This window comes from Lepidothrix coronata, unplaced genomic scaffold (genome assembly GCF_001604755.1).
Source record: "Lepidothrix coronata isolate B3197 unplaced genomic scaffold, Lepidothrix_coronata-1.0 Scaffold24, whole genome shotgun sequence".
In the NCBI taxonomy this organism is placed as follows: domain Eukaryota; kingdom Metazoa; phylum Chordata; class Aves; order Passeriformes; family Pipridae; genus Lepidothrix; species Lepidothrix coronata.
The window spans coordinates 5336801-5362387 of record NW_016690204.1 but is presented as its reverse complement, the minus strand read 5'-3'; the positions used below and the strand labels follow the sequence as shown (position 1 = coordinate 5362387).

Genomic DNA, 25587 nt, shown 5'->3' with positions numbered 1-25587 from the left:
GGTCATGTAAAGAGAATTTTTAAAGCAATCTATATTAAAAAGCCTTGTTTTGTAATGGCATGTACTGGCTTTTTTGCCATGAACCAGAAGTAATTTAAGCTCTTGTAGCTTTACTGCTTAATTTTTACTAAAGACTGAATTTAAAGTTTTACAAAGAAAGAAGTAGCATCACTTTACATCCTGACTGCACTAATCATTCTCAAGGTTTGAGGCAGAAATGTTGCATTGTTTTGGGGTTTTTAATTTACTTTTTAAAAATGCTTTTCCTCTTTGTTTATTTTAAGGCTGCTAGAAATTGTAAGTTACAAAATAATTGGTGTCCATCAGGAAGATGAGCTGTTAGAGTGTTTGTCACCTGCCACAAGTCGAACGTTTCGAATAGAGGTAAATAAATTCTCTTAAAGAAACTTTGCAACTTGACTTTGAGAGAGGAAACCCTCTCCAAGTGGGAATTCTCTTTTTCTAGATTTCCATTTTCAAATACTGTGATGCCTGCAGCAAGTTAGATTACATGATAATATATATGTATTTTTAAAGGTAGTGCTTCTAAAAGGATCCTCGTTTGTTCCGTCTGCTTCCCTATAATTATTTCATTCTTTAATTTTTTATACATTCTTATTATAACAATATGTGAGGGCCTGGCAATGGCCTGTCCATGGGACATTTAGTATCTTGGCAATAATTCCAAGGTTTGTTTGAGGGCTCGTGATATAAATGTTTATTCTTAGAACCCACTTATATATTCTAGAAGACTTTGTGTCCTTATCTGTGAAGTTTGAGCTTCCTGAGGCAAATTTTGTTACTTAGTGTGATTTTTTTTCTTTCATCATTCAGATCTATTGACCTGCCTGAAAGATCAGAAATTTAAAAAAAAAAAGTTTCCAATGTAAATTGTAATGAAGACTCTTGTAAAAAGACTGTCAAACAACATGGTTCCTTTAACTGTTTTTAAATAGAATTGTTTTACATCAGTAACAAGACATCAAAAATGCTTTTAGTTACTTAATAAGGTACTTTTGGGGGAAGTTTAGCTGATTGCAGTCCTAATTCTGTGTCTGGATCTAGGAAATTCCTCTGGACCAGGTAGATATAGATAAAGAAAATGAGATGCTAATCACAGTGGCACATTTCCACAAAGAGGTTTTTGGGACATTTGGAATTCCATTCTTGCTGAGGATACACCAGGTACAGTATGCCTCCCTTTTTCTCCCTGTGGGATTGTACTGATGATGTTTTGTTAAAGTACTGTCAAAGAAATGGATTAGTGTAACAAGTGTATAGGAAAATACCTGTATAGGAGGTTCTGCCCTGCCTCTGCCTTTTTTATGGTTAAATCATTCACCATCTCAGTTCCCTTTTGCATGTACAGATTGTTCAGTGTTTCAGTGAGCCCGTGCAATATCCACAAAGCAGGTATTTGGCCTCAGACAAGGACTTTTAATGCTGTTAAATCAGTACTACCTCATTCCCCAGCCCCCTGCAGAACCCCCCAGCAAACATAGAACCCTATTTCCAATACCACTGTAGTAACTGCAGTGTGAACTTGTTGGCAAAAGTTGGCCAGGCCGTGGTTGTTCAGCTTCTTACTGAGACAGGTGATTATGGAAAATGAGGTTATTTTCTTCAGCTCTTTCTGAGATGACTTTGCATTTCATAACTTCTGTAATTTGATGTGCTTTATCTTCTAGGGCTGGAAGTTAATACAAGAGTGAAAGCTAATTTTGAAAGCTAAATTTAAATTCTCAGGTTTTTCTGTGGTGCTGCTCCAGTTGAATGTCACACTGATCCTTTTAATATCAAAGTGTATTTCTGGGGGCACTCGACCATTTGCTTCTAAACTTTTTCTGGTTCATGTAAATTAGTTTGTATGAAAATTACCTACCTTTAAAGATTTGCCAATAAGGAATGCATCCACATCTCTCTACGTCATAGAATTTTACTAATTTCCGTATTTTTGATCACTGTAGAGTAAACCTTTTATAGTGATTTCTGGTGGAAACCATTTGCACTGCAGTTCTTTGTGTATGACAGTTGATACATATTATTCATCTTTAAGTTGATGGTATCCATTCATCACTTTTTTGGGCAGTTTACACAGACAGTAAGCAGAAACATGCTACAAAAAGTAGCAATATGCTTAGCAAGAGTATGTTGTGGGTTTGTTTGGTTTTTTCCCCCAAATTCCTGTTTTGCTGCTTATTTTCTATCTTTGATTTTTAACTTTAACCTGACTTGCACATATCACTGGCAATGCCTGGTCGCTTTATGGGGCAATTTGCATTATGATGAATCAATAAGACTTTTAACTTAAGTTAAAAGTTAAAAAAAGTTAAAAGTTAAGTTTTTAACCTTAAGTTGCTGAATTTATAGCAGGTTGCCTGCTGTTGTTCCATATGGTACTGAATGATGTTGACATTTGTGTAATTTTGTAAATAACAGAGAGATTAGGGCAAAATATTTCAATGAAGCTCAAAGCAGGAAATATTAGCAGCTTCCCTTGTTTTTCCTAGATTTTTTTAACGTTAAAAATCTTGTTGTAATTATTAGGGTGAACACTTCAGAGAGGTTATGAAGCGGATTCAGACAATGCTGGACATACAAGAAAAAGAATTTGAAAAGGTAATTTCAAGTTAGGAGAGTTTTTACTGCTGACTGTAGACCCTAAATGAGTTTATTTTAGTAAGTATGCAAACCACAGACTTGGGATAAGTGTAGGTTTTGATTGATAGAACGATTGCTTGACTGAAATTATGCTTTTTCTAAGAATAATTAGGTAGGATGGGTAGGGGTAGTGTTTCTGTACTGCATCAAGAGAGATACTCAGCAAGACATTGAAGCGACCCAGAAAAGTGTAGCTGGTGTGGGACCTCTAGAGGCCACTCCCACTTCACATCCCTGCTCAGAACAGAACTTGGCTCTAAGTCAGGTTGTGTGCAGGGTTTTACCTCACTGCACTTTGTAAACTCCCAAGGATGGGAATTCTGCCACGTCCTGACACTGTATTTTATAGCAGCACCACCATCAGTGTGAAGACTTTTTTCTTTTCTTATACTTTGGCCTTCTACAACCCCTAAAGAATATGACTTATAACCAGCTGTGAGTTATACTATGAACTTAGATTTGAAGCTTTATTTTAATGTGGTGTCCTACCAGTTGTTTTTTTCCCTTTTCTTTTCACAGTTTAAATTTGCCATTGTAATGATGGGCCGACACCAGTATCTCAATGAAGATGAGTATGAAGTGAACTTGAAAGATTTTGAGTCCCAACCTGGTAAGTTTTTAGACAACCTCACTATTCTTTTGACTTGCTGAAGTTGCTCTGCCAGTTGTTAAAATGTGATTATCCTTAACTCAGGATGCAGAAACTCTTTGTTCATGGCCTATGTTATATGTAGTAACCAATCAAGTATTTATATACACTTGCATGCACAGGGAGCAGTGTTAATTGTATATGTTAGTCTGAGGATATGTACTTTATAGGCATATAAGTAACTAAATAATCTGTTTCCTTGAGAGTTAAAAGATTGCATTTGAGTGACCAAATGGGTCAAATATCAGTATATCACACTTTACAGAAGTGAATTACAGTGTCACTTGCACCTTATTGTTATTGTCCATCTGCTCCCTTGAACGTTTGATCCTTATGGATCCTTATGGAAGGATATTGTTCATTCTTGATATCTGCAATGAATCTGAAGAATCTTAACAAGAACATTACATTACAACATTACAAGATGCTGTTTTGATTTTCTTTTCCTAAGAGCTGATTCCCCAAGCTACAAATGCAGCTCTGTTCTACATTTGTCTCTGGATGGTCTGCCATCTTGTTTGCTTGACTGATATTTAAAGATGTGTTCTCTGAGGAATTTACACATGGGAGAAACCAGATTAATCCTTCAGGAGTTCCACCACAGTAGTCTTTTCATAGAATCATAGAATGGTTTGGGCTGGAAGGCACCTTAAAAGACCACCTCATTCCAACCCCCTCCATGGGCAGGGATGCCACCCACTAGACCAGGTTGCTCCAAGCCCCGTCCAGCCTGGCCTTGCACACTTCCAAGGGTGGGACATCCACAGCTTCTCTGGCAACCTGTGCCAGTGTCTCACCACTGTCTGAGTACAGAATTTCTTCCTAACATCTAATCTAAATCTAGCCTTTTCCTCTTTTGAGTGTTACAGTTGGGAATGGCCCCTTTGAATCCACAGTCAGGGATCCATTGAAAGCCTTTAATTCATGGGGTTTTTTTGTCCTAGCTTAGCTGAGTGTTCCTCTTTTGTGAGCTGCTCTGTCTAGTAGGAACAAGTTTGAGGACAACTTGCTCTCTGCAGTTCTATTTTTCTGACAATTAGGAACTCTGGTTTTTGTTGGTAGGTTTTGCTAGGGTCAGGCTTCCTCCTATTTTTTCCAGCTGTGCTCTGGATTTATGTGACACTTGTAAAGAAATCCTGTAACTGTCCATTTATTTCAAAACCTGCAGAGGGTTAGACCTGTAGTATTACTGAGTACTTAGCAGGAACCCAGCATAAAGTCCTCTTGCTGTCTGTGTTGCACAGCTGGGTTTATGGCTGTGAGGGGATTTGCCAAAACTGTGAGTGCCTCCACTCACAGCTGCACAAGTTGTGTGAGCCCAGGAGTGTGTCACTGGAGGGGCCTCTCTCTCTGCACTACTTGTGAGGAGTCTCTGGAAGATGAACTTAGAGGTGGACATTTCTCCATGGACACATAAACTCTCTCTGGTGTGCCCAGAGCAAGCAGAGTCCTGGTTGTTTTCTGGGAGTCATCTCTTTTGGGTCTGGGAGGGAAAGGCAATAGTCTGAAACAAACTGTCAGACTTTGTGAGCAAGGAAGAGCCACTGTTGCCAAAACAACACGAAAAACTAACCAGGGCAAAAGTACAGAACAGGGAAAAGGGAAAACTTGAACCATTTGTAGGAATTGTAGGGAATGTAAGAGTAAAAGGTTTTAGAGTTCATGGGAAGTTGCCCCTTTGATATAATACACTTTGATAGAATTAATTTGTACAAATACCAAATTCTAACACATGGTAGACTGATGGAACCAAAAGTCTGGCATTTCTCAATCTGACATAGCTGATGTCAATGGTGTCCCTCTGCTTTTGCCAAGGTACACTATAGAAATGATTGTGCTGGCACTAGCCATGTAGGACTTAATTGTTTTTCTCTAAAAACATTCAAGTAAGATTGGCAATTCTCTTTTTATTTGACATTGACCATTATGTTAAGCAAAAAACCAAATAATTTTGACTGAGAGAATCGATCCCAAAATGCAGATGCAGGCAATGAACAAGGTCAAGGGTTTAATGCTTTAGTGGTTGCAGTTGATGGCTTTGAATGTAAGAGTGTGCTTTAGTTTCTGCCTTTATCATTTCACTTCAGAGAACATGTGATGCTCTGAACTGAGGACATCTTAGAAAAGTATTTCTTCCATTTGCAAGAAGGGTGTGGACTGTGGCTTTTCATGAAAATTAGCAGTAGAAAAAATCATATTAGGTTGAACAAGTGAAACAATCTATGTTTTCTTTGCAATCTAAATATGACTACAGTTTTTTCTCAGAAAATAAAGAGGAGGGTCAGTTACATGTTTTGTTCATTAACATTATTTGCATTTTACATGAATTTAACAAATATTCCCACTTTAACCAGGTGATCAGATTAGCTTAAAATAGCAGAGATAACTTACAACAGAGTGAATGCTGTAGGTTGCCACATTTTGATGATGGAAACCTCCCTGTTTGAAACAGGCTCAGCACTTGGGTGAAAGCTGGTACTTGATATGCCTGTGGCCATAGGTTTTAACAGTAGTTTTCTTGCTTTAGCACACAGTTCACTGCTGTAAACTCCTGTAAGTGACTGAAGAAGGGACAAAACAGCTGCCTGATGCAGAAACAGCTGTAAAATGTATTGTTGGAAGGAAAGTGGGGTCAGGAAAGTGCCCTGTTGGCTGTGGACTGCAGGGCTGTTGTGCAGCCTCCTTCCCTCCCCTGTGATTCCCAGCAAACTGTGAACAGGGCACACAGAAGTACTTTGTGTAACAGAAATGTTCCAATGTCGTCTTAAAACTTCAATAATGTTTTTCTCTTTTCTTTTCTAGGCAACATGTCTCATCCAAGGCCATGGCTAGGGCTTGACCATTTCAATAAAGCCCCAAAGAGAAGTCGCTACACTTACCTTGAAAAAGCTATTAAAATCCATAACTGACTTACTTAACCAGATTGTCAAGGCAAGGGACAAACATAAGTGTGTGTGTGCACCTTTTTAACAACTGTAGAACTTTGGTACACGTGCACTATATCTGAAGTCTTCAGCAAGAGGATTTGCTGCTGATGTTAATTTTATTTTGTTGAGGCTGTTCAGTTTGGCTTCTCTGTATCTATTGACTGCCCTTTTTGAGCAAAATGAAGGTGTTTTTATAAAAGCTTGGATGCCAATGAGAGTTATTTTATGGTAAACGTAATGCAAGGCAATTGTCAGCATAATGAGGGAAGAGTTTAGTAGAACAGTTGACATTGGCAAAATTATTTGTCTGTAGTACGTTTATAGATGGCATAAGCTGACTGGCTGCCCTTCCCAGTGTGGTGTTCACCATCACTGCAGCTAGTAAGTCTTATGTTTAGACTCACATCAGATTTATTTCCTTCAGTTATACTTTAAATGACATTTTTGTGCATTTGTAAATGCAAAAAAAAAAAAACAAACTCACATCATCAATAAATAGCAATCTCTACTTCATTGTGTACATTGTTGGCACTTATTCGGGATTTTTGTCTCCTCCAGCTTCATAGAATCTTTTTTAATAAACTAGTTTTCATTTAATTTAGTCAATACTTTGCATCCCGTTTTGCCAAGTGGATGCCCTGAGTCCTAAAAAAAAAGAGATATTTGGGTCTTTTGATGAAATTTTCAAACCATTGATAAATACTGTTGCAATTTATTATGCCATCTTCTGGCAAATAGAGTGACACTCAAAAGTTGGCAAAAGCAAGTGAAAAGATTATAAATATCATTAATTTAGTTACCATGGGAAGAGATGGGGAAAACACAAGAACTAGCCTTTTAGCACAGAGGGCATGCTCACTAGTGTTTAGTAAGCTGTTGACTTTGTATAAAAAAGGAGGAAAAAAAAACAGAAAAAAGAAGAAAAAAAAAACAGAAAAAAGAAATTGTATATTTAATGAATGAACATGTACAATTTAACACTTGGAGGTTAATTTTATTGGGTGAGTCTGCAAGTGAATTTCACTGATGTTGATATTCATTGTGTGTAGTTTTATTTCAGTCCCCAGACTGCTTCCTTTTCTTTTGGAGCTAATGCCAGCCGCGTGTCTAGTTTTGAGTGCAGTAAAGATAGAATCAGCAATTCACACTTAATTTTACATTCTTTTCCAGTATTTTATTTTGTTTCTGTAGCCGCAGTGTACAACTCCTCTTCCTGTATATTGCCTTTTTTTGCTGGAAAATGTTGTATGTTGAATAAAATTTTCTATAAAATTTTTTTCGATGAGTGATGACATGGACATTGAAGAAGATTTCTCCTCTCCTTGGAAATAGAGTTTTGGGAAACGTTTTCATTCGTGAGATTTTGCTAAAGGTGTGGTTTTTTCCTTAAGTGTTGACAATTGTATAATCCTCATTGGTTGTTTTGGGGAAACTTTGCGGGGTTTTCTGTCTAATAGTTTTGGGTTTTGGAGGTTTTTTTTGTGTTTTGGTTTTTTTACCTCCTAACTAGTCACATTTGAGCTTAACAAATAAAAGGTTTTCCAGGAAGGAGCCATGTACAAATGACAAATGGAAAAATTATTTTACTAGTTCATTTGTAAAGCTTGTAGTAGAGTCTTCGTGGTAGACTGGACTCTGCCTGCCTGTACAAAATTTTGTGGTCCAGATTCTCAAGTCTAATATTATAAATGGTGTAAAGTGAAATCTGGAGTCTCTAAAGGTAAGGTCTCTTCATAGAGTAATAGGTTCCCTCCGTAATGTGTTCCCTGTATTCATAACCAAAACAGAAAGTGCAAGTTTTAGCTATGTTTGGTTTTCTTTTTAGTTTGTATCTTGCAGTGCTTTTAACTGTTTCTTATTTCCAGTCAAAGCAAACTAGTTGTTTACTTTTTTTTGTCTCTGAGTGTGTAGGTTAGCGATAGAGGGAAGTGCTTGACTGGCATGCCTTAAGTGGAGGAAGTTTTCCTTTGGTTTGTATTTCCATCAAGCTGGTGAGAATTACACCGTCCAAGTGGTGGTTTTACTGGTACATGGATTGTCTCTACAGACTTTCACTATATGTCAGGATTTGTTTTCAGACTGTTTCTGTGAAATCAGAGGCTCTGGTCAGCAGTAGTAAGCCCTAATTATATTTTGTGAATTTAGTGTTATGGTAGACTGATATAAAATTGAGCTTGTATATGATGTCACTACGTTTTCACATTAATTTATGGGATGTTGGCAGCTTTTAGGGAATATCTTAAGAAACCACAATCCTTCCTATTTCAGAAGAAAATGCCGCTAACAAAGTAGATTTTGGGTGCCTTTTGGTTTTTAGATGACTAGATTTTATGTGCTGCAGTATTTGTGCTACTCCCACACTGGTTTGAAGAAGTCCATACTTGGAGGCATTCCATATGCAGTTTTCAATAACTGAAGGATTTTATGAAAAAAGAAATAATTCTTTTTGGAGCACAAGTAAACTTGTTATTCAAATGTGGAAACACACCTATGAAGAGAAGAGGAAGACAGGAGGTTTTCTCAGGTGCAGTATGTTTGTTTAGTTCATTCTAAAAAATTTACAAGAACACAGTCTTCAAAATTGCCATGCTTTCCATTTCCTCATTCAGGTTTTGGAACTATCTGGATAATAGACAGTGAATGCATTAAATTCAGCTAATGGTAATATAAGTGTTAAGCAATAAGGATGTAATTTCATGGTACAAAGCATCAGAGCAACACGATGTTAACGGCCCATCCGAATCCTCCCTCCGCCAATAGCGAGCGTTGTTCCTGTAGATTTACATAGTGCCTTTTATCCTAAAGGAGTCCAAAGCATTCTGTGAAATCTGAGCAAATCACACCGGTGACATAGTTGCTGACTAGAGAGTGACAGCCAGCTCGAGCACCCTTTGTACCACAAGGGACAAGCCAGTGCTGCCGCAGGAGGCGTCGGAGGGCCCGGCCGATGAGCAGAGCGCGAGTGCCTCCCGCATACTGGATCTACCTCAGCCGCTGCCCCTCCGGAGCTGCCGTGCCAGCATCCCGCCCGGCATCCCGCCCGGCATCCCGCCCGGCATCCCACCGGAGCTCGGAGCAGCCCGAGGCGCCGTGCTGGCTGCAGGCGGCCGTGCCCAGAGCTCAGCTACGCCGTGGTTTTGCTATTTAATATCCTCTGTGAGAAATCGTTTTCTGTAGGAACTTGTATATATTGTAAATAAAATAGCCCAGGGTAAAACACTGCATCGGTGTCTCGTGCCTTCATTTTGGAAAAGGGTTGGGAGTGGCAGCGGATGGGTCGCTCAGAAGTCAGGGTGATTTTGGCTAGATCAAATAGATAAGTTTTGCAAAATTCAGACAAATTGTGTGTCAGGAACGACATTCACAGTGTAGGAAGAGCTGGCCAGAAGGTAAATGCTGACTTGCACATCAATTTCCAAGTTTTGAACCCTCCTTTTTTCTCAAAGGAACGAAAACATTTGGATTTTGAGGTGGACAGTGTTGATGTTTGGTGTGTGAGCAGTGAGGTGTCATTTACTGTTGGCTTTTAAACCCACCTGGTCTTTAGGGTCAGAAAAAGGGAAAGTGTTCACATGTGATATGTCCAAATCTGGCTTCAAATCTGTGTTCGACTTAATTTCTTTCCAGGTAATGCTGTGTACCAAGCACAGCAGCAAATTAAATTTGCTAACCTCCAGGCTGTGCCTGGAAGCCTTTATTTTTTTATTAAATACTTGTGTAAACTATTGTACCTGTAAATAGTGGTGTAAAAATGTCCTAACTACTGTTAAATACCTCTTGCACATCTTAAATAATGAATATACAAAGAAATTATATATATATGTAGGTTTGGGGTTTGCACCCTTCCTGGTGAATGTTACCAACTTGATGTGTTCTTTACCACTACTTAATAGCAAAGCTTGCTGTTCACAGCCAGATTTTAAAATGGAGAAGAATCTTAACATCTTGAAAAAATGTGTGAAATGGTACAAAACCTGTTGGGCTGACATCTGCATGGCTGCCTGTGGGGGTGATGGTTTGTGGTATGATTTTCCATCAGGTCAGAGGAGGTTGGGTGACCAGAGGAGGGAGAGTTACTGACCCTTGGTAGAGTGAAGGCCTGGGTTGAGGAGGCTGGGGGTGCTGGGTCTGGGTGTCGTGTAGGACAGGGAAAGTAGTTTAACAGTTTTTACTTATATTGATACAAGTGTGCTTTTTTTGTGTCTCACAGTCTGCAGACTGGAGTTCTGTACTTGCTGGAGTTCTGTACTTGTTGAAGCAAAAAGCAGTGGGCATACCCCCCCTAGTTTAGCTAAAATGTGGGACCAGTTCAGTACAGGTGGTTTGCAGTGCAGACAGTGCTGGGTGGTTTAGGATGACGGGGCTGGTGGGCAGTGCCATTCCAGGAGCTCATTTCTATGGCCACCTTCACACCCACAGCATCCAACACCCCTGTTCGGACCTGCCCTCGCTGTGTGGAAGTGCCAGGTGATGGAGGAGAGGAGACAGTGGTACCCCTGCCCGGTGCCTCTGACCCTTCCTGATGTCCCCTTCCCCTGCCTCAGTGTCCCCTGTCCCTGCCTGGTGTCACTGTCTCTGTCCCCTGTTCCTGCCCACTGTCCTCTGTCCCTCCCCACTGTCCCTGTCTGCCCTGGGATCCCTGACTCTGCCTGGTATCCCCTGACCTTGCCCTGGTGTCCCCTGACCCTGCCTAATGTCCCCTTTCTCTGCCTCAGTGTCCCTGTCTCTGTCCTCTGTTCCTGCCCAGTGTCCCCTGTCCCTGCCCTGGTATCCCCGATTCTGCCTGCTGTCCCCTGACCTTGCCCCAGTGTCCCTGTCTCTGCCCAGTGTACCTGTCCCTGCCTGATGTCCCTGACCCTCCCCATTGTCCCCTGTTGCTGCTATTGTTCCCTGACCCTGTCCAGTGTCCCTGACCCTGCCTGGCTTTCCTGTCTCTGCCCGGTGTTCCCTGACCCTGCCCAGTATCCCCTTTCTCTGCCCTAGTCCCTGACCTTTCCCAGTGCCCCTGACCCTGTCCAGTGTCCCTGACCCTGCTTGGTGTCCCCTGTCCCCGCTGCCCTTGCTGGCCAGGGGTTGGTGTTGGAGGTGCCCTCAGCTCCCTGCACGGAGGGGCCGCTGAAGGACTGACCTGAACAGCTGCTGAGGGATGTGCCTGGTTCATGGCTGAAGCTGAAAAAACAGCCAAAACACGGCGTTTGATCCAACACCGTCCTGTTAAGTTTTGGCTGAGGAAGTTTGGACACTAAAAAGTGCCCGATATTGCAGGCCCTGTGCCCAGAGCAGGGCAGGGGAGCAGCCCAGTGACGCTGCCGCCCATCCCGCCAACATAAAAGCATTTATGATGTTAAAACATTGAAATATGCGGGCGTTTCTTCTCTTCTGTTTGTTTTTTCCAGCAAGCAATAAGTAGCAGCAGCTGCTACTGCTGTCAGTGTTGAGCAGGGTCTGAGCACCTTCTGTGTGTGTAGTTGGAGATATTTAATTTCACAAGGTAAGTGACTTTAGATGAGAACTGTAAAAGATCTTTAAAATCTAAAGTCTCTATTAAGTCCTGGTTTGGGAGATGATGCATTGCAGTGGGAACGCAGAGAGGTAGAATGAGGGCCTTGTGCTGTGGTTGTGGTGATTCTTTTCAAGCTGTGCTTGCTGATTTTTCTTCTTTATGTGTTTGCCTTTTGTATCTTGATTTGTTAATGTAAAAAGGTGTCCCAGTGTGACCTGCTCTGGGTGCAGCGGGTCATGGAAGCAATGCAGACAGGAGATGTTTTGCCAGCATTGTTAACAATAACAGGTTTATTTTCTTACCTCGTCTATAACAGAGCAAAGACAGTCTCATAACTTAGCATTTTGTTAATAAATAATCAGCTACAGTGTACCACCCACAGCCCTGCAGGGGTGGGTCCCGTAGAAAGAAGAGCAGAGAGAAATGAAATCCCGACCAGTCAGTTCCAGTGCACAGAAGGTGAGTGCTTCTCTAAAAGGTGCGTGTCCAAACCTCTCGGGTACTGGTGGGTTGGCAGGTCCAGAGGAGTCTGTGTCCAGCTGGGTTGGAGATCTGAGAGAAGGAGCACTAGTGCTGAAGTACTCAAGAGCTGGTAACTTCACAGCTCAGGGCACCGAATCAAATAGAGCATAAGTTCAAGTGACACTGTAAATTAGTCTTCAAGGCTTTTTGTTTAAAGTCAGTCCCATCATATGATGGTAAACTGGAGTTTACCAGGTGGATTCACCAGCAGGGGAGCTGCAGAACCTAAACATACCCCTCTGTATGTTTTCTAGCAGTAGTTTTATGAGTCGAATCTTTTGCCATTGGGAAATGGACACTTTACATCATCTGGTTGCATAAACTTTGTCTCTACAGTCTTTTGTATCTATAAATGTGAAATTGGCAGTAAGGGCAGTAATGGTCTGCGTCCTTGAAGATCTTCACAAACAAAGGTACGAAGCAGCATCCAAAACAGCACCTACAGCCAAAGGGGAGATGGACAGAGATGATTCACTGGCTTTTCTTTCTGCTGCCCACAGCTGTGCTTTTTCTCTGCCTTATTCTGTCTGTCTTTTCACTGCACAAATCCACTTCTCTCCCAAGTCTATTAATGTTTAAAGTATCTTCCAAAAATTAATCTTCTTCGCCGCTGACATCTTATGCATTAATCTGATTCTGAGCCCGATTCTAAATTGCAGTAGGGAAGTAGGCAATGTTGTAATAATTTTTGCTTGTCTTTTGAAAAGTAATAACATACTGGGTTAAATTTAGCAGGTTTGCATCCTCTGTAGCCATGATGATTGTATCTAGAATGGACAGAATGTCTTCTTATCAAGTAGAGAAGGGCAAACTGTCTACATAAGCACTAGCTAGAACTTTTATTTTTAATTACTCTTTTTTTAGCCTTCTGCTACTCTGCAAAATGTACATGAAAGCTTACCCAACCATGCACAGGCTGGTGCACAGGAGGAAGGACAGCTTGCCCAGTCTGTAGGTGACCTGGGTGGTGATGTGCTGGCGGCAGGAAGGACATATTGTGGATGTTGGTTTGCTTGAGAAGATCCCTGCTACGATGATCGGGGGCTGAGACACCAAGTAAACTTGAGTTCAGGAGGAAATGGGAAGCAGCAAAATTAGAAGCACAAGAAATACTTTCCAAGATACAGAATCTCAGTTGGAGAATGTAGGTTCTTAACATGGCTTAATGCAGCACCTGTGTTACCATTAATTGCAGGTATATTCATAGGAATCACTGTACTGCTTGTTCTGCGTATCCCAAAGATACACAGCCAGTGTTTACTTGGATAGGGACATATCCAGGGAATGGCCTATGGGATAATCCCCACAGTCAGGCAGACTCCACCCTCACCCACTGATGGATGTACTCTGACACTGAGAGTTTATCCTCTGATATTTAAAATAATAGGAAAATGCATGTTTTCTCTGAAGAAGAGATTTGAAGGATATAGAGGAACTTTCTGGATCAACTTTTCAGTAATTACAAGAAATTCGTCAAAGCAGCTTCTAACATACAAATGCCATCTGGCCTTGGTGCTGTCCCCAGTTAATAAAGTCTCTGGCTCATGTTTTCTCAGTTTGAACCTGACTGTTGGACTCCCTGAAGGACATGGCACTTGTAGGTACACGAAGGATATTTTTTCAGAAATGTTTTCAGTAAAAAAATACTGGTTTAATGATCCTAAACAAGTTTAGGGTACAACTTCACACTGTAGCCCGAGGCAAAACTTGAGGAGTGGGAAGGTATCATCTGTTGGATAGATAGGATATAGCATGTCTGAGTTTAATTGCCTTCTGATCTTAGGGATTTTAAAAAATGTATCACGTCTTCTTTCCTCCTGTATGAGATGTTATTGACTATTCTTTGAAGCCTTTCCTAAGCACCTCCTTTGAGCTTCTCCACTTCCATAAAGGTGAGTAGAGCAGAAACACTGGACTTAAAATGATTTGTTCTGAAAGTCCTGGCTTCTAGCTGGTTTTAAAAAAAAATGGGTACTTCTATAGATGGGCTAATGCTGGAAAACCAAGTCCGAGTCTCTCAGTTTATCTTCCAACATTTCTAGGGAAATTTTCAAGCTTCTTAGATTGTGATTGGCTCAGAAAACTCCCATCTTCTCTGTTGACTTTAAAACTGGAACTGTTTCCCTTCTGTTAGCATGGAGAACCACAGGCACTGTCAGAAACACAGTCCCCTGGCACTTACCTGGCTGCTCGATGGTGGTGGTTTCTCGGTAGGAGTAAGGTGGGGGAGAAGGGTACTCGTAACCCCCTGTGCAAAGAAAAGTAGGGCAATATGTGAGTGCAAACAGCTTCTGGCTGCACCTGCTCCGGGGTAACACTGGAATGATACCTGGTCTTAATTTAAGACTGATAAACGATCATGTTTTCTCTGGAGAAGAGATCTGAAGGATATAGAGGAACTTTCTGGATCACCTTTTCAGTAATTACAAGAAATTCATCAAAGCAGCTTCTAACAGACAAATGCCATCAGGCAATTGGTGCTGTCTCCTACCTTTAATGTCAGGGATAACTACCCTTGCTATTAGTATTTAGAACCTTTTTCTGGTTTGAGCTGTATCTGCCCTCAGCTTCTAGCCAACTAATTGCACTGTACTCTTTTTTCTAGGAAAAAGTCCTTTTGTTTTTTAGGAAGAGGGAAGCTGGTGACTAAGAGACCTCAAGTTTTTTTAGGTCTTTTACTAATCTTACAAATTAAGAATGCAGTCAGCCTACCTGAGGTGGAATAAATGAAATTCAAAATAAATTCATGTGAAAAGGTTTGCAGCCAGATAGCGTGGAGGTGGTATCAAACTAAACTGGGCTGGAGCAGGAGGGCAGTCTGATGAGAAGTCCTGTTTGGTCAAGCCCACAGGGACACAAAGTGAGATACAAAACTGGAATTTTCCAGACTGAGACAAAATGCAATGGCAAACTTGAAAAAAAGTTAGCAGTGTTTCCTTGAATGCCTTTCCAGGAGTGGTAGAGATTTACAGTGGCATTTGGGTTTCATGGTGGTGGTGGGGTGTTCAGTTTTTGGCTTTGAGGGAGTTTTTTGTTTGGTTTTTTTTTTTTAAACGGGGTGTTATTTGTGGAGAAAAAAAATTGTAAAAAACTAAGAACTAAATAATTTCCTTCTGATCTAGGAAAGGAATGTGCTTAGTACAAGTGAGTTACCACTCAGTGTGTTTTTGTGAGGGACCTGCTTCCTGCACAAGGACAGGACACTGCAGCTCAGCATTAGATGTGTGGGGTGCCCGTCCTTTGCTTGAGTAGCTCACAAGTGAGACTTTTTCTCCCCAACTTCTAATCCCTTCTGAGTTTAGAAAGAGGCCAGTCAAAAAATATTTACAGAGAGCTGGTCAGAGTAAAATTCTCTGAAAATTAGTCCCCTCTAGAGGCCCAGTACCGACACATCCAGCCTTATTAGTCACCACCTGACCTCCCACTCTGTTTTTTTTCTCCAGTCCTGCCCGGTAAAGGGCAATTCCCTCAAGAGCAGGAAGGTAACAAAGGTACAATCGCAGTATATCTGTGTGTCTTTCAATGAGGCAGAAGACAAAGCAGCGTTGTGAGATACTTGTGTAGGTGTGAAAGCGCTGCCTGGTTTCAGAGAGAAAAGCCAACCCAGCAGAGCAGCAGCTGTCGGCACCCACTCGAAGTCTCTGAGCTGAATTGTCAGCACTTCAGTCATGGGGAGGGGTTGTTCGCCCCTACAGAGCCTGGGGCAGAACTGACTCAACCAGGGAGGGCAGCTCTGGTCAGCAGGAGAGCTTGGGAAAAGGCCAGTCCTCTGGAAAACTGGGTGACAGTTTAAGCAAGACACAGCCCATCCACGTACAAGGTTTGCTGGCTGAACATCTGCTCGTTCATAAGATGAAATTATTGTAGAGATACAACTGCAATTCCCTTTCCAATAAAGCATGTGCAGTTTGAAAAATTATTAACTAGACCGACAAAAATATTTATTGCCATTTTAAATGATGCTTTTATTAGGAGATCCCACCAGCTTGCCTACCCCAACCCTGGGGTTTATATTCTGGCACAGAAGCTTCCTAAACCCATCATGTCCTGGCAAGGCTGGGTCCTGTATGATCCAGCTCAGGATCCAACCATCAGTTTGCCACACAACCCCCATCAGATGCTCTTTCCAACCCCCTGGTGAAGCCTCCTTACCCTCCTGGCTGCAGAACTCTGGCGCAGAGGGTTCTTGCCTGTAGGAATCCTGGTGAGGTTCATACATAATCATAGGGATTTCCACCCGTCCCTTCTCACTGGGCATGTCTGCAGTTCACCTGCCAAAAGTAGGGCAAAATAAAATCTACAGTATGTGACTCTCAGTGCCCTGTGTTTGTCAAGGCCTATCTCTGTAGTTCCTAGTTCTCACACTCAGGTTTTACTTGGGGGCAAATTAGCAGTTCTCATACTCTGGCTTTTTTTGTAGGCTGAAGTGCAGTCAGTTCCTGTTACACTTCACGATGAGGAAGATGTAAAGGAAGAGCAGAAAATAACATCTTTACATATTTCTTTGTGTTGGAAAGCTAGAAATATTCCCCCAGAAAACTATTCACTATTCACAGTGTGTAAACTTGTGACTGAAAGTGTTACCTTTGCAGAAAAGTTACTCTCTTTTTTTTTTTTTCCCTGTGGATTATCAAACTAATCAAGGAGGGGAAGAGCACACTTAGGAGCACTTGTGAAAAACCTTCACGTGTCACTAAGTCAGTGCAATCAGTGGCAATTTGGATCAGTCGTTCTTTGGGTTATTGTGCAACCTTATCACCATCGTTATCATGCCCAGTTTTGTTCTGTGAAACTATTGTCTCATCGGTAGGTGACAGGCTTTTGTTGGGAAATGTCATTGCTACCTATGACTGCACTGCCTGAGGCTCTGAACAAGATCAGGCCACAAAATGTGTGTTTTGCAGGTGTTAGCAGGAGCTGTTCCTCACAGGAAAGAAGAGTGGGAAGAAGAGGACACAGATGTGTGTTTGTATTACTGTATCACTGTAAATGGAAAGGTGTTAATTATTCCTAGCTGATTTCCTACTAACATTAACTGCAAGAGCCCTTTGCAGAAGAAAGTTTCAGCCTCTTGCACAGGTCAGCAAGGAAGGGCAGTTTCAGGGGGAAATATGTATGGGAAGGACAAAAGACCAGAGATCAGTAGTGCTGAAATAAAACATCAGTCCTTTAGGGAGGTAGAAACTGAGGAATTTGAAAATATTAGTAGGGAAGAAGTGCTGTAATTTTCACAAATCTGGATGAATGGGAAGTGATATGGAAAATGGCAGCAGAATGGATAATAAAGGGAATAGGTAGGATGGTGTGGAGAAAAAAATCAGAAATACAGCATTGGCCATGTTAAGGCCAAAAATGCTGGAAAAATTGCTAATATATGGATTGGAGAGGAGGGATGGAGAAAGGTGTATCTCACTATGCTTATTATAAAGGAGGTGAAACAGGTGACTGGGAATGTCAGAAGTATTAACAGGCCTTTGTAGAAGGTTCATAAGGATCCCACTGAGAAGAAAAAAGAGTCAAGAGAAACTGGGTAGGATGAAGCTGTGAGATCCAAGGGGGAGTAATCACATACAGAGGAGAAAGACGGTGTGTCAGTAGTAACTGGGTTCAGGAGTGTGATGATAGACAATGTTGCATTAGCCAGTGTTGACCAAGAGCTGTTCCCCTGGGACAAGGATTAGAGGATAAAATTACAGGGAGTCTTCAAGTTTTTGTCTTATTGCTGTCTTGGTACTGAAGCACCACACACTAAATACTGGGTGGTGTCAGTTTGGGTGACACTTCTGCAGAATTCATCTCCCTCACTGTGAAACAGGAAGAAGAGGAAAGGGCTTTTGAATTCCATCCAGGCCCAGGCAGAAGGGCTGCATGAGGCACAGAGTAGGAGGGAACAACGCAGTGAGAGCATGTCAAGTTAACTGCTGAGTGCAAGCAAACACTGAGTAATCCTGGCTCCACCCAGTGAGGTATGAGGATAATATCACCAGCTAAATGTGTAGGACAAGAGATGCAGAAGTGAATCAGCAGCAGAGCCGGGAATAGTGTGGGAGTCGCACTGGGTGCCAGGTTTGTGTTTGATCTATTGGAGCCACCAGCACAGAAGCTCTGGGCCATGGGCTGTGGACAGAGTCGGTGCCCTGAATTTGCTCACTTTCAGTGTCTTGTTAAGTGCTTCTTATAGTGCTGCCAGTAGCTCTGTGTGTTGGGATGGAGGACCTGTCCCAGACCACGTGAGCTGGGAGAGCTGGATGGGCAGCTGGACCTCGGCTTCTGCAGGAGCATCTTCAACCTGCTTGGGGGAAAGTACCAGGGGGTTAGACACCCTCTGGGCCTGATTGCTGGAAGTCCAGAGGTCCAGGAAAAGGATTTTCTAGGGTGTGTTATACAACTCAGTAGACTCTTTAATTTGGCACATAAGTGGTTACTCTCAGTTTTTGGTTGCAACCATGTCTATGATGCCCGAGAGCTCTTTGGGGCTGTGACCTCCAAACCTGTAAGTGTTGTTGCCATAGATTAGAGACTTTCCTCTCTTTCAGATGTGATCATCTTCTGGAGAGGAAGATATGGGAGACAACCCATATCTTGCACTGCTGGTAGCTCTGTAGGAAAAAGTCATAAGGAGAAATACCAGGCAGCAGTTCCTGAAGAGTAGGAAAATGCCCTATAAACTTCCCTACAGAATCCAGTAACATCCAGAAGGCTCACATTTAATAGCTTGAGAAGTGATGTGAGTTGTCTTTGCAGTCACACTGAGCAAACAGAGCTCTCTGCAAGGGCAGGGCAGACCTTGTGTTCTCCTGAAGTGGGGCCTTGGTTTATCTGAAGCTGATTGACTCAAACTACTGCAGACTGCTCGATTTGCAGGCAGAAATGTATAGTGCCAAGAACACCAAAACAATTCAGTGCCTGCCTTCTCTCCTCTGAAGTTTTAGTCTCTTCTACACATGGATATAGCTGGTTTGCACTGGAAAATAAAACTCACTTTAAGTCCTGTGGAAATGAGTATTTTACAAAAAAGAAGCAAATCGCACCCTGAGGCATGTACACAAAGAGCCAATTCGGGGAAAATAAGGTGGAAATGACAAAGCCTTTATGTTCCAGGAAGGACAAATCCTAGGGAAGAATGGACAAGCAGTTTCCATCACCTTTCTCTGGGTTTGCTCCAGAGTCTTGTGTTCTGGTGTGAAGATCGGCCTCATGCAGGCAAGCAAAGCTGATGAGCTGCGAAATTCCACAGCAGAGCCCCACTCTCCAGCTTTCACCTCTGCATTCCCCTCCTCAGTGTCCCTGATGGCTGAATAATCCCACCGATGGGATTAGCTCCAAGTGCCTGCAGAGAGGCACAGGCACTGTCATCTCTGCTTGTAAAGGGGGTTCAGCTGAAAAATCAAAATTCTGGGCAGTGCCAATTCTTCTCCTTTCAGATTCATATGTGGCTATCAAGGATGGCATCCAGGATCTTAGGCAGGACAGCAAGCAGTGAATTTGTAAGAAAAGTGTTTAGTCTCCATTCCAGCTCCAGCTGAGATCAGTCTGGGGTTTGCCATTCAGTAAGAGTGGGTTCAGAGACACAAAAAAGGGAACATGGCATTTGTGAGGAAACATTAGGTGATTCAGGTATTTGAAGAAAGCAGTGTAATATGTTCAAAAGTTTTGTATTTTGGAAGATTAACATTAAAACATTATAGTAAGGGATCTTTACATTTTATGGAGGTATAGCAGTTTTCACCAGTGACCTCTTGGCTTGTAGGATGCTGGTCCAAAGGCTTTCAGTTTGCTGTAATGTGTTCTTGTTCTCCTGCCATCACTAGTTTAATGTTTTCCTGGGCATTTAGCCCTTCCAGCTGGGTTTATGAGACAATTTAAATTTCTGATGTTTTAAAGAGTGGCCATAAAATGCCACTGGTGCCATACAATTGTGTCTGTGGCTTGAGTAATATCAAATGCCTGTTTTACTTGGTTGAAGCAGTTAATTCTAGTTTTTGGCTAGCAATGAAACCCTGAATTCCTCAGAGGAGAGATCTTTTCCCTTTAGTCCTGAGTTGGTCATTTAAAGTAAAATTGACAATGGGCCAAGGCTTTTTAGATGTCCAAGAAGGAATAGCTCCAGCTCTAATACTGACAAGCATAGTTGGGGAGCAGCATTCAGGTATTTGTCTATTCTTACTTTTAAAATAGAAGTTAAAAGAGATGACTACTGCCAGCAAATTAGAAATTGGACATTAAAAACTTTTCAGTGTGCCTGAAGCAGACAACTTCTTCAAGGAGATGAAGGATACTCTGCCAATTCCCCATTCCTTACTCCTGAATTTAATTTTCAATGCTACAGTTATTCTGGATTTTAAGTCTGGATCAGCCTCTTCAAGTGGAGAGGATGTAGCTGTGTGGGATTCAATGGAATAGGCACCATATTTCTCATTGCAAACTCTTCACCTGGTTCCCTTGGCTTGTCTGTTGACTGCATGGGCTCACTACCCAACAGGTAAGGTCAGTGCTGGAAGTGGTCAGTGAAAGAAGGGGGTTGTTGATCTGTTGAAGTCATCAGAATGCTTTTGTCATTGAGCCAGGGGGCAGGGCACAACACATCAAGTCACTGGGTAGCCACTGCTTCTCCTGCTTTCGTGTAGAAAGGGAGATATTTATGTATAATTTATGTATAATCCAAGTCTTTATGGCTTACATGGAAATGTAGAGTAAAATGAGTTCAACCACTGTTCACAAAATGATGAGGCAGCATATACTGAAGAGTGAAATATTACTGAACTAAGCTCTACTGAGAAAGAAAGAGCTCTCTGCTTTTTCCTTCTTGGAGACAACCTTCTCTCCTTCATGCATGCACATCAGCAGCCTGGCCCTGCCTCCCTGGGCTCACAAGGCTGCTGGGCAGGCAGGGACTCCCTGGATTTTCCAGTCCTGTCCCACATCAGATGTTTGTCTTGGGTTAATCCTTCGTGAAGGGAGCTCCAGTCTATAATTCAGTACATTTACTGCTCCTGTTGCTCTCACCTGAAAGCAATTCAAAGTACTGTAAACTCTCACAAACCTCCTGGTCTAAAATTATTGATGGTAGTTTATTCCTGTGTGTAATTGTGCCAGCAGCAAGCTTTTACAGAACAACCTTCTCCCCTCAAGAGAGCCCAGAGAGCATTCCTTTTCCTCTGCAGCCTTTCCTTCACAGGGCTAAGCAAGGTTTTGAGTCCTTCTCATTTCTGTGCAGTGACTTCATCCTCCTTTTCTCTGAATGGCCAAGGAGCTCTGTCCTCAGCCTATAGAGTGGTATGAATGTCATCTTGTGTTTAGTGGAAATGCTGCCTGTAGAATAATCCAGTAGCACTGCTTCCTTTTCCACAGGCACATGGTGCTGAGCTTTGTATTATGCTGTCATTAACCAGCAGTGGGTCTTTCTCCTCCAATGTCATTCTGTTCTAATGAACTCCCATCTTGGAGCTGAAATTCCTGATATGCTTTTCTAAGTGCACTGCTTTGTAACTTTATAACACATACAAATACCGTCACAGCAGGTCTCTAACTTTTCTCATTCTGAATAATAGATTTTCCACTTCCATAATTTGTTTCTTCAGTCATACATTTTATTAGCCACTCCTATATTGCTGTCAAGGTTATTAGTTAAAATACCAAATAAGATCCACCACTGATTTCTGTGCTAACCTTTGATGCAAACCAGGTGTATTGCTTAAATCTTGTTCCTTAATTTACTGTTTGAGGTATAATCTCTTGTTCCCTTCAGATGACCAACTTCACTTGGATTTAAAGGGCACTTACTCTGAAGGGTGAGCACAGCTGAGCCTTGGGATTGCATTAGAACTTGTCCCTCCCTAATTACCATTCCAAAAATAGAGTACTAACCACTAAAGGGAAGTATTGTCCAGTGGTTTGTGCATTAACCTGGACTGGGGGGAAAAAAAAGGTGGGCTCAGTTCCTGTTCTGCAACAGTGACGATGAGCAAATTAATTAGTCTTGGTTTTGCTCAGCTTTGTTGTGTATGGAAATCCTGTGTCAGAGAGGCACCGTGTCCATTCTGCACTGACATGGTCACATTTGGTTGTGCCTTAAAACCTGAGCACAGAAAGTGGGAAATGCCCAGTTTAGATTCAGCCTTTTTTCCTCTATTGACACAATTGTGTCTTTCACATTCCCTCTTAGCTGTCAGAATTGAGGGCAGCCTTACACAATTGTTTCCAGCACTTCATTATTACCTTAAAATTTGATGTTTGATATCTTTTCATATGATTCCTGTATAGATAAACATTCCTTAACAAACAGCATTGAATCACAGGTAGCCAGCATTTCATTCATACCCTTTAAAAAATAATGTCCATAACTTGTCCTTCAATTGAAAACTGATGGAACAGCTCAAGTAACATCTCATACAGCATCTGGAGCTGGTTTAGCAACTCTTACAAAGTTATTATGAATAAATATCCATTTGAAGAGAGCAGGTGTCTGCCCTGCTTTTATGTGTGAGTTAAGTCCTTTCCTATAGTGAAAACAGTTTCATTAGTTTGACTTTCCATTCTTATTACTGTTCTCATTTCCACCTTATCAGAAAGCTCCTTTTCCTTTTTTCCACCTCTGAACTGTTCTAGGAGAAAGATAAAACACCCTGAGAAAAATCTTTGCCTCCAGATTTTAGGAATGTGAGAGAGGCTTGCAGATTTTGAGAGCCTGACAATTTAATCATAATAAGTTAACATTTACAACAGGGAGCCACAGCTGTCACACTCCTCGGGCTCACTGCCTGTTCTAGCCCTTGCCACCTCCCTTTCTTTACTTCCTAAGGAGTAAACACAGTATTGATCCCAGGTGATTTGAAAGCTCTTACCTTTATGTAGCTCTGGTGAATCTGGGGAGGAAAAAAGCTTCAAAAGTTGATCCCTTCCTCCATGTCTTTGCACTGTGGCTGTGTGTGGGGAAGGAACACACACCTGACCAGTGACATGACCTGCTGTCATGCCCCAGTGGTGTATCCAGCTGCAGATGGGAGTCAGTTGGTAGGCACTGTATAATTACCCCAGTTCTGCCTCAGTCCCAGCCTACTGCTCACACCTGCTCTGCCACCAAAGGAATGCTGTGCAACAGGCTTGCACCAGAGGTTGTTTTTGTTGGTGGGTTTTTTCTTTTTTTTTGCCCTGATATCCCAGAAATGTTCCTTTGTGTTAACCTGGAAGCTGATGAAGACAATTAGAAGTGGCACAGGAATAACTTGAGAGCAATGAGAGAAGAGTGTATGTGCTCACCCATTGTGCTTCTCTGCCAGCCATCACAGAGAATGATGAAAAGCCATGGGTACAGTTGTATCTGGGGCTCTGTTATTTTATTATTGAGATCAGTAATCACATTAACTCTCTGATGAATTAAGTGTGCTTAGGTCAGCAAAGATTATCTGTGCAGGGTGGTAACCATTGATATTTTAGCTGGGATCCTCTTGGTAACTTGGTTGTAGTTGAATTGGACTCCTTGTTAAATAGATGCTTTGTCTCTGTGGTGGGTTGCCCTTGGCCAGCTGCCAGACACCCACCCAGACACTCTTTCCTCCTCAACAGGATGGAGGGTGAAAATAATACGGGAATTTTCTTTGGATGAAATAAATACAGGGAGATTTCTTACCAGTTACCATCCCAGGCAAACCAGACTTGGGGAAAATGAATTGAATTTATTGACAAATAAAATATATTTGGATGGTGAGACACAAAGAGAAAAACAGCTCCCCCAGATGTCATATATTCAGCACCTCCAAGTATATCATCACCAGTCCAAAATATGCTGTTTGCTCCTGGGCAAACAAAGTCTTAGTCAAGAAAGGGCTGCAGCAGTGCAGGAAGCCCCTGACCTTGAGAGGTCAGGATTGCACAACAATTAGCAAAGTAGTATTGTACAGCTGAGAAACTGCCAGTGGGGAAAGGAAGGCGAGAGGGAACAGCTGTGCACTCCAAGTTTTCGTGCCCCGTTCGTCACCACAACTTGGAAACTCTTGAAATAGAGATTTTTGTTGTTAGTGGATGAGTTTATCATCAATTTTGATGTTACTGGATGCTGTTAATGGTGACAGCAAATCACCTGCCTCTCGTCCAGACCTGAAGGACCAGGTACAGAGCACTTGCTCAGATTTTCCTCACTGCCAGGAGTGGAGGCTCAGCACTTTGTACACTACACACATGCATCATCAAAGTAGTTGTGGACTCCCCTGACGTCACATCTCCAGGCTAGACTAAAAATATAGAAGGATGGCTGACATAACTGTGGCTGATCCCATTTTTGCCTTTCCAATCATTGTTCTTTCACAGGTTTCCTGTGTGATATTGGGCAAGTTATTCACTCCTCTGTGTTCTCTCCATGTAAAGAAAAATAACAGGCTGGTCATAATAATCTTAATAGAGATGATAAAATGCTGCTTTATTGAAACTGAAAGGATTTGTGGAGAGACATTATTTTGACAACATTTTCTCAGGAAACTCACAGCATGTTCATATGGTAACACACCATTCCTTGAGGAGATGCTTTAATGTCTAGTGAAAATACTCTATCGAAGAAAGAAAAGAGAGAAGTGTCAAAACAGTAATATCTGTAGGAAAAAAAATGGAGTCGAGGATAGTCCTTTTGTATTTCTAGTATTTGCTTTTATATATGGTAGCTAATACCTGTTAAGTGGTGCTTGTGAGACAGTCCCCCTGATCTGAACCTCAGCAACGGGTTTGTGACCACGTGTGTGTCTGCGAGGAGAGAAGCCATGGATACCAAGACAAGGATGAGCTTCTCCCAGTTTTCAAGTGAACTGCCCATAGTGTGTGAGACTGGGGAAGAGGAATGGCTCCCAAGTCATGTGTCACAGGGGGTGTCTGTGTGGGACTGCCTGCCTGCCCTTCCTGCTCCGTCCCCGCTCTGTGGGGAACCACGTGGATACCTGGCACAGGCTGGATTTTCTTTCATCCACTGAAAAATTTGATAAGGTAAGTTAAAGATAGATTTTATGATGGCTGTGGTTGTGTATCAAATTCGTATTTCTTTGTGTCAGAATATTACAAGGCTATATTTTTCTCCTGAAATATTATTTTTTCTGAACGAGGGCACAGAGTTTAGACTCACCCACAGTTCCCCTCTTTGATGTTGACATATAAAATGTTAATTTAGTAATTATGTATTGGTTTTGTTATGGAGGTGGTAATCACTAGCCCTGAAATCTTTCACTCCTTGCTTTTCAGTCACTGTAACACTGCAATCAAAGACACAACCCTTAAGCAGGAAATCAATCTGTGGGAGAATGGGCCCATTTCTTTGGGGATGGGAGTCTGGTTTTTTTCCTTGA

The 25587-nt window shown here is 41.9% G+C and overlaps 2 protein-coding genes across 3 annotated transcripts in view; one reads left to right on the top strand and one right to left on the bottom strand.

Moving 5' to 3' along the window:
- The window catches only part of USP7 (ubiquitin specific peptidase 7), a 79861-nt gene extending 62938 nt beyond the window's left edge, over positions 1–16923 (top strand). The window contains exons 27-33 of one of the 2 annotated variants that reach the window (XR_001873847.1): positions 285–384; positions 1066–1185; positions 2548–2619; positions 3181–3271; positions 6113–6553; positions 11996–12000; positions 16910–16923. Coding sequence is in view for 1 of the 2 variants with exons in the window: in XM_017809021.1 (XP_017664510.1) it covers positions 285–384; positions 1066–1185; positions 2548–2619; positions 3181–3271; positions 6113–6219 (490 nt within the window). In the remaining variant the exon portion in view is untranslated. Of the gene's footprint in view, positions 1–284; positions 385–1065; positions 1186–2547; positions 2620–3180; positions 3272–6112; positions 9460–11995; positions 12001–16909 lie in introns of those variants that run through there. The other variant, XM_017809021.1, reaches the window with a different exon arrangement.
- On the bottom strand, positions 12210–23186 carry LOC108494443 (cell death-inducing p53-target protein 1). Its single transcript, XM_017809022.1, has 5 exons — positions 23107–23186; positions 16415–16533; positions 14445–14510; positions 13164–13323; positions 12210–12701 (listed from the first exon to the last, which is right to left on the bottom strand). Exons 2-5 carry the CDS (start codon positions 16518–16520, stop codon positions 12593–12595), a joined length of 441 nt encoding a protein of 146 aa, XP_017664511.1. The 5' UTR covers positions 16521–16533; positions 23107–23186; the 3' UTR covers positions 12210–12592.
- Between the last annotated feature and the right edge of the window lie 2401 nt (positions 23187–25587).

What these genes read in the sequence shown, in the direction of transcription:
- LOC108494443 (XM_017809022.1), bottom strand. Translation starts at nt 16,520, where the DNA reads ATGCCCAGTGAGAAGGGACGGGTGGAAATCCCTATGATTATGTATGAA. An exon ending in CACCACCATCGAGCAGCCAG is followed by an intron (nt 13,324 to 14,444) that starts GTAAGTGCCAGG and finishes CCTGAACTCAAG; the next exon opens with TTTACTTGGTGTCTCAGCCC. An exon ending in ACCAGCCTGTGCATGGTTGG is followed by an intron (nt 12,702 to 13,163) that starts GTAAGCTTTCAT and finishes CTTTGGCTGTAG; the next exon opens with GTGCTGTTTTGGATGCTGCT.